This window comes from Echiichthys vipera, assembly GCF_963691815.1.
Source record: "Echiichthys vipera genome assembly, chromosome: 19".
In the NCBI taxonomy this organism is placed as follows: domain Eukaryota; kingdom Metazoa; phylum Chordata; class Actinopteri; order Perciformes; family Trachinidae; genus Echiichthys; species Echiichthys vipera.
The window spans coordinates 7,315,395-7,324,511 of NC_139844.1; the positions used below are offsets into that span (position 1 = coordinate 7,315,395).

The following is a 9,117-nucleotide window of genomic DNA, read 5'->3' on the forward strand; positions in this document are numbered from 1 at the left end:
CGCCCCCTGCTGCCTTCATGGTAATAGACTTGTACACGCTTTCACACTACTTATCACATTCACCCATTCACACTGATGGCAGTGGACATCAACATACCATCTAATCTGATCTAACCATTCACACCACATTAACACACCCATGCCTAGCATGGGGAGCAATTTGGGGTTCAGTTTCTTTCCCAAGGACACTTCGACATGTGGACCGGGAGAGATGGGGATCGAACCACCGAACTCTCAAATTGAGAACGACCCACTCTCATACCGATCCACAGCCGCCAATCAGGTCTCAGTTATTTAGCGCCCCCTGCTGTCTTCATCAGGTCTGAGTTATTTGGCGCCCCCTGCTGCTTGGTTGTGTTGAGCGATCTCCTGCAGCAGAAGGAAATTGGAGAGCCTCCACTTCCTGTATGTGGACGCCACCAGAGTCGGGTCGGTCAGGACCTGATCCACTGCCAGCAGCTCCAACTCTTTGGCCTGAAGGACAGACGGACACACGTTCAGAATCAGACTTACTTATTGATCCAATGGGTTTTATATATATTTGCTCCTTTGAACAGTAGAAAAATATAGAGACATTATAAGTAAAAAATAAAATAGAACTATGTTAATATATGTATACTCTAAAGCAATATATAGCAAATGTATTTAATGAAATATAGTAGAGTAAGTAATATGTATTTAAATAAAATATGTGAAAATATATATATTACAATATATATGGAAAAGTAGAGTGAGAAATAGGTATTTAAATATAAATATAAATAAAACATTAAAACATTATATGTTTAATTTAATTTTACTGTAATTATTTGAATATTACTTCTTATACATCTATGTTTACTTCATTCTGCTAAAGGATATTTGCGAGTAAGCAAATAAATGTGTTTTTATTTGTTCTGTGCGTTTAAAATGTCAAAACCTCAAAATTAACGTATTGAAATACACGATATGTTTACATGAAATGATGCCGTACTACAGTATAGTAACAGTGTACGAACAAAATTGTCGCCACGTGATGAACCATCACATTAAAATATTCTTGCATTCATTAGTGATAAAAACTTTTACTTTTGACACTTAAAGAACATTTAGCTGATATTAATGCAGTATTTTAAAGACTGTAGTGGTGATAATTTGACTAAAGTAAGAGCTGTACAAACGTCCTCCTCTCGTCTCCGAACCTTCAGAGTGCTTCTGAGGATCCGGAGCAGGTGAAGCTTCTCGTTGATTTTGTCGTTGTGACATCGTCGGATGAACGATGCTCTGAAGTCCCTCTGACTGGACCGACCAATCGGAGACAAGCTGGCGGCCTTCAAGTGGTTGTAGAGGTGCTCCATTTCATCAGGTGGCTTCTCTGAAGAGAGAGAAAGAGGTTGCTAACTTAAAGGACCACTCCTCAGATTTATCATTTCACACATAACACCCTTTCAAAATGCGATTTCCAGGTCCTAACCAAGCCCCCACCACAGAGACTTCCTGGTTGATCCAATCAGGAAGTGCCACTAGTCGCAGGTTTCATAAAAGAGCAGTTTCTCATTGACCCCCATGTTAAAGAGGCCGTTTTCGCAGCATAATTAAACCTGTTTAATGTCTGGGACAAAAAAAACATTCTAGTCTATATATTTAGATCATATCTCCATGAGGGGGTGAATTTTTTTTGTACCAGGCTAATTTTTATTTTATTGGAGGTTAAAGTTTATGAATAATTAGGGGCGTGGCCTCTTGAGTGACAGCTGCCTCTGGCCCTCACTTCTCCTCGGAGGTAAACGTCAGCCAGATGGACGTACTCCCTCCCCACAATGTCACATACATGCCCTTTTTTGGTAAGAGGAAATGAGGAGGAGTCAAAGTCTGACAAGATGGTGACTCCCGTAGGAGAGTACGATTGGATCAAGTTGAGAGGACGGACCTCGACAGAGAGACTACCTCCATTTTTTATACAGTCTATGTTTCAAACGCTCCATCGAACAGTAAAAACAACTACCTGTGAAGAAGAATAATCACTTCTTTCTTCAGTGAGACACCTTTTCAAAGATAGGAAAGAGGTTAAACGACAATGCAGCCATTTCCAACAATTGGGAATACACCACAACGCGACTGGCTTGGACCTGCAAAATAGTATTTTGAAAAAGTGTTGCGTCACGTCTTAAAGACCTAATAGACAATATTCCTGCAGGAATGAGTCCTAAAACCTTAAGTGAGTTGGCATTTTTTGTTCCCTCGTCTCAAAGTTAATAGGATTTTTGGTGAGATGATTGAAACGTTTTATAAAATACGTCAGTCTTTACGCCGCTTATTATTTTTGAAGCTTGTATGTGTCTTTTAAAAAAGGCGGTTTGCTAACAAGCGGCTAAATGAGACTACAAACTGTCAGGATTCCATCCTGGCAGCCCTTCTCTTTCCTTTATGTTCCTGTGTTTTGTCTCCCTCTGTCTGTGTTTCCCTGTATGTGTCGGGCAAGCAGTTCCAGGTGGAATCAATCTTCACTGATCACCTCTCTTCCAGTATATTAAGACGGACCTGAGACTCATTCGTTGCCAGATCGTTTCATCAGCAGAGCAGTAGCATGTTGTGAACCCTGGTTTCTCATGTATTCAGTTTTTTCTACACTTCTCCATGTACCTGTGTGTAATTGCTCCTGTGCTTTTTGCTTCAGTCACCCGTTATCCTGTCTACCTGCCTGCCTACCACCCGCTTGTGCTCTCCCTGTGGCGATCTTGCAATTGTTTACAACCTGGAGGACCATTACCACATGGAGAGACACCCCATCTGGAATTGAAAACATTCACAGACACTGGACACAGTCAGGAGAGCACTATACCACTCATTAGCCCCCACTCCTTTTCCCCTTGTGCACCGTGCACTTTGTATATAGTATTTCACTTATTAAAGCTCTTAAACCTGACTCTGTGTTTCCTGTCTGCATTTGGGTCCCAGTTCTCAGTGTTTCACAGTTACCGTTCGTGACAACAAACGTCATCATGCTGTAAAAGAGAAATCAGTTAGATTTGTTTATAAAGTACGTTAGATTTTCACTTCTGGACCATTTACAAAAATCATAAAAGTAAAGCAACATAATGTTTTGTTCTCCAGAGATCTTATTTCCTGCAATAATCCAAAATCCCATTAACTTTTTCTTGAGGGGACCGGGGCGATGCTAACTTCCAGGTCGGACTACAAAAATATGTCACCCCTGCAGCAGATCTATGGGGCTGTTAAGTCTGACGTTAACACCCTTTCAAAATACAATTTCCTGGTCCAAACGCTCCATCCGATCCTGTGAACCTTTCCAATCGCTTCTTTCTCTAGTGAGACACTGAACACAGCACTGCGGTGTTGTAGAAATACAACTCGCTTGGGCCCAGCAATCGTATTTTGAAAGGACGTTACGTCACGACTTGCATGTCTCACACGAATCCCTCCAAAGTCCCACCCTCTCCCCCCTGCCTGAACTCTGATGCTCCCCCGACACATGCACTGAGAGAAATGTTGTGTTCGAGTGGAATGGGAAGTCGGAAATTTTGGACCTCCAACTAGGCAATGTGTCTTTCTGGTCAAAACCTGGTTTGCAGAAGTTACCGACGTGCATCATGCACCTGAAAAGGGGGAAAAATTAGAACACCCGGATGTCATGTTTCCATCACTGCCGATGGGAGCCGATAAATACCCCTGAATAAAGTTTCCCACTGAAGACAAAAGCCAGATGTTGGTTACAGTAACCAGCTATGGTCCCAGCCAGGTGATTACCGTGGATAGCGTGCAGCAGAGCTCCTCCAGCAGCTCCATCAGGCTCTGGGACGTCCAACCGGGACAGGCGTTCACTGCCCTCTGAGGTTCTTCTTCTTCTGTTTTCAGTGGTCTGTGGTGTCGAGGTGCAGGGCGATGAATCACAGAGAGCCTGAACAGGACGGCATTGTTTTTAATATTTACAGCCTGAGAGGTGGATATGAATAAATATTTCTTCACACTTTATCAACTCACATTTTGAGATTCAGCCGTCTCCTGTTCAGAGTTCAGAGAACAGGAAGTGGAGGAACACTCGTCACTGTCCTGATCGCTGCCCTCGCTGTAGCATTCTGCACACAAACGGGGAGAAAGGAAATAAATGGAGATAAGACACAAATGAATACGAATACGAAAAAACTTTATTGTCCACAATGTGAAAATTTGCCTTCAATTTTACCACAAGAATACAGAAAATAGACATTAAAAACACAATATACACACACAAAACAACCAGTTTAGACACAAAATTTCATGCATAAAAACTTTAGTTTAGAAATTTTCCTCTTTTATTTGATTTTTTTTTTCTTTTTTCAAATTGTACACTCGATGCCCAGTCTATTGTTTTTCTCTCTGACATACTCCTGTGTCCAATCTGTTGTCTATATTTGAACAGTCGTGTCCTGCCTGTCTGTCTCTTAGGCCACGTTCACACTGCAGTTCCCTGTGACCAAAAGTAACAGTAACTATAATAATATCTATAGTAATGTGAATGTAACTTATATGTTATGGCAGTTAATACAGTAGAACAGTAGAAACCAGCACAGCTAAGGTTATAGAATATGACAATGATAATAATTATGGTGGCAAACATGATCGATGATGAGTAGTGAATGAAGTGTGCAATGTCCCTGAAATAAACCAGTAAATAAATATAGTAAATAAATGACAAAATTGTCCGAATTCCGTGATTTTAAAAGTTAGGATGGCAAAGACCCTGCCCTAAATTCAAAATAACTCGTCAAAATGGCAGCTGCACATGTTGTTTGGTCTGTAAGGCGACATGACATTGAAGATGGTGAACAACATGAACTGAAATATTATTGAAACGACGTTTTAAATATTTATAAGCATATATTGACTGCTAAGACACTTCGTTTCATTCTACTTTCTCCATGTGCAGCACAGTGAAGAGGCCAGAGGCCGTTCAGACGCACAGAGTCGACACCTCAGACATCTGGACACAGAACAAGTTTAGTGGCAGCAGATTATAAACCTTTGAACGTTGGTGTATTAATGATTATTTTCTGCCTGACCCTCAGCGTTGATGAGTTCACACGGCCCGGCTGCTTCTGACAGTTTACTGATCCACCTGCAGACGGACATTTAAAGCCTTTATTCAACATGATGATGATGATAATAATAATAACAACAGCAGTGACTCGTCATCTTCAAAACAAGAAGCAGAAGAAGTGAGAAATGATAAGAGGAACTGCTCCGTGATCAGCGAATCATATCTGTTAATCTCTGTATCTGGATGTTCTGATTACTTATGAAGATGAAATCAAACGCTCACTTGTTCATGTCCTTGAAGCTCTCTGCAGCAATGAAAACAGTCACAACCAGAGGATGACTGGCTGTCAAGGCACTGAAACACAACACTGAGCCGTTAATAATCACATAAAGAGACAGAATTCAAAAGTTTCATTTTAAACGTGTCATTTTTCATGCACGTTGGTTTATTTATCCATATTTTGTCGGTTAATTTACTTTGTTTGGTTCATTCATTCGCAAAAAAACCCCCCAAAAGTTTATTTAAAATATTTCTATTCTGTTTTATTTCTTTTCTTTTTCAACACATGTTCGAAATAAAAAAACTAAACTAAACAAAAAATGCTGTTTTCAGCCTCTCAGGTACAAAATCTGCCCGTTTTCTTTGTTTTATTTCGTATTAAACTGAACACTTTTGGACATAAAAAGACATTTTAAGAGAATCTTCTGATATTTTCAGACCAAACAATTGAATTGAGAAAATAATCCACAGGTCAGTCAGTGATGAAAATAATAGTAAGTTAGTTGTAGCCTGTCTAAGTATTTTCCCATGATGCAACACTGTGGGCCATGCGCTAAATGTAAGTTTGAATCCTTGAATTGGTCTTTAACTAAAACATTTGTTATCTCTGGTTAAATGGTTATTAGAAACACATCAGTAGAACAGCTGATTCCTAACTTTTAAACGGTAAAGTTCACGCTGATAAGAGAATTAAAAAAGCTTTGCAGTGCTCTGACTGTGTATGATAAAGCTTTCTCACGTCGACGGCTGCAGACAGTTTCACCACACACAGCTGATACGACTGTGGCTGGTTCCTGTGGTTGTTTTTTCACTAAATGCTGCTCAGAGAACAAAGAACCCCGTCGTACTGTTTCCTCCTGCACTGTTTGGCCTGTTGGATGGTGAAGCCCCACAGGTGGATGAATCCTTCTGCTTTCTCCGCCTGCAGAGGAGAGAAATAACATGTTGACACAAGTTTATTTTTTTGCTGCAACTTCAATTCCATCAAATCTGTTTTTCAACCTGAAAAACACTTTTCTTTGTTGCAAGAAGAAAGGTATTAAGACAACTTTTATATCAGTTTGAGATAATGGAGACATTTTATACAGTACATGCATCAGCTACACCTCACACCCACTTGACACCGTTTATCATTCAGCCCTGAGATCTATGACAGGCGACAGCTACATCACTAATCACTGTGACTTGTACTCAAAAGGTGAATGGACTTTCTAATCGCTTTCTGACAGGCATGATACTGTTGTGGAAATGGATTTCTTCAATAAAGATCAACAAACAGGATCAGCTTTTTCTCCATGGTTTATTTTGACAAAGTATTTTCTTCTACAGACAAAAATACGTTCACCCCTGCTTCCTCACAAAGCTCAGAGTTTAGCAGGAATGACCCCCTGCCCACTGGTGCTCAGCCTTTTAGAGGAGGAGACCCCCCCATCCAGACAGACGGGGTCACAAGGTAATAGATACAACGAGCTACGCCTTGGTTGGGTGACATCTTTAGACCAAACAAAACATGCCTTAGACATTACAATCCCCCTCTGAACTTCTCTCATCACAAGGTCTCTAAAACAGGGTCCACATAGGCCATGGTCTCTAAAACAGGGTCCACACAGGCCAAGGTCTCTAAAACAGGGTCCACATAGGCCAAGGTCTCTAAAACAGGGTCCACACAGGCCAAGGTCTCTAAAACAGGGTCCACACAGGCCAAGGTCTCTAAAACAGGATCCACATAGGCCAAGGTCTCTAAAACAGGGTCCACACAGGCCAAGGTCTCTAAAACAGGGTCCACACAGGCCAAGGTCTCTAAAACAGGGTCCACATAGGCCAAGGTCTCTAAAACAGGGTCCACACAGGCCAAGGTCTCTAACACAGGGTCCACATAGGCCAAGGTCACAAAAACAGGGTCCACATAGGCCAAGGTCTCTAAAACAGGGTCCTGACAGGCCAAGGTCACTAAAACAGGGTCCACACAGGCCAAGGTCTCTAACACAGGGTCCTGACAGGCCAAGGTCTCTAAAACAGGGTCCACATAGGCCAAGGTCTCTAAAACAGGGTCCACATAGGCCAAGGTCACAAAAACAGGGTCCACACAGGCCAAGGTCTCTAACACAGGGTCCTGACAGGCCAAGGTCTCTAAAACAGGGTCCACATAGGCCAAGGTCTCTAAAACAGGGTCCACACAGGCCAAGGTCTCTAAAACAGGGTCCACACAGGCCAAGGTCTCTAAAACAGGGTCCACATAGACCAAGGTCTCTAAAACAGGGTCCACATAGGCCAAGGTCTCTAAAACAGGGTCCACATAGGCCAAGGTCACTAAAACAGGGTCCACACAGGCCAAGGTCTCTAAAACAGGGTCCACACAGGCCAAGGTCTCTAAAACAGGGTCCACATAGGCCAAGGTCTCTAAAACAGGGTCCTGACAGGCCAAGGTCTCTAAAACAGGATCCACATAGGCCAAGGTCACTAAAACAGGGTCCACACAGGCCAAGGTCTCTAAAACAGGGTCCACATAGGCCAAGGTCACTAAAACAGGGTCCACACAGGCCAAGGTCTCTAAAACAGGGTCCACACAGGCCAAGGTCTCTAAAACAGGGTCCACACAGGCCAAGGTCTCTAAAACAGCGACCTCGAACACTCTGCAAAACCACCTGAAACTTACCACACACTTCTCATTAGGACTATTAAAATCCATAACTGCATCTTATTTGACGTCTAACTGCTCCTGTCTTTAACTTGATTTCTCTGTTTTTATTATTCTGTCACTTTACTTTTCTGATATCTCAGTTTTGCTCATGTGTTTTTCAAATGTTTTCTGTTTTGTCCTGTCCAAAAATGTGTTGCAAATGAGGTTGCTCCTCAATATATTCCCCGGTTTAAATATATATATATGTGTGATCTGTGCTATATATGCTTTCACCTATTGTTAAGCATTTATCAAGCATTTTTAAGCAGCATAATAATAAATAAAGTTTATAATTATTATATAGTGTAATGTACAGTATATGAAACATCTAGAGACCAGTATGTGGACACCTGGACATTAAATGTTACTCCTGCATTCAAAATTAAACTTAAGTGAAAGTAGAAAAGTATTAAACTTTACTTAAAATACCAAAAGTAAATGTTAAAAAAGTATGTACATATATGGAATTTGCATATATAACATATATCAACATATATGTAAAAAAAAACACATCATTTTATATTGTTGGCATATGTGATCTGGGTAATACCCCAAAACTTAATTGTAAAGATATTTTCATGTAACATATTCTTATATTGTAGACACACTGTATATGTTATCATATCCATCCCAAAGCCCACCAATATATGTTTTTATTATATAAATGTAAATAATAATATTTACATAATAAATAATAACAACATATGAGAATATAATAATAATGAGAATAATCATAATAAGTAAACATATATAGCAATCATAATAATTGTGATATTATTTTTAATATAAAGTATATAAATTTGAATGTATGTCATACATCTATATAACCCAGAGGATATCTGTGTGGGATAACGATATATCAGCTTATATGTAACATAGAAATAATGATATATATTTATAATTATTGATACATTTATGTTTCAATCATAAAGTTGTGCTTGAGGAATCGTTTCCGTTTGGACAGTGTCCTGCTGTGACTCACCATCTTGCTGGTGTACCAGTACAGGAAACTCCTCTTCAGGACAAACCAGTATCTCTTCCATTTGCTTCCCAGGAAGCTACGGCCCTCCTTCCTGCGGAGAAGCCAGCCCTGACAGTCCACCACCCCCAGGTCTTTGACCGAGACCTGCCGCCGACTCAT

The 9,117-nt window shown here is 40.6% G+C and overlaps 1 protein-coding gene across 1 annotated transcript; it reads right to left on the reverse strand.

Moving 5' to 3' along the window:
* Positions 1 to 327: 327 nt before the first annotated feature.
* ipcef1 (interaction protein for cytohesin exchange factors 1) lies at positions 328 to 9,117 on the reverse strand (the record flags this gene model as incomplete). Its single annotated transcript, XM_083934540.1, has 9 exons — positions 328 to 474; positions 1,161 to 1,354; positions 2,677 to 2,769; positions 3,748 to 3,898; positions 3,982 to 4,076; positions 5,040 to 5,095; positions 5,300 to 5,371; positions 6,145 to 6,218; positions 8,959 to 9,117. 9 exons carry the CDS (start codon positions 9,115 to 9,117, stop codon positions 328 to 330), a joined length of 1,041 nt encoding a protein of 346 aa, XP_083790666.1.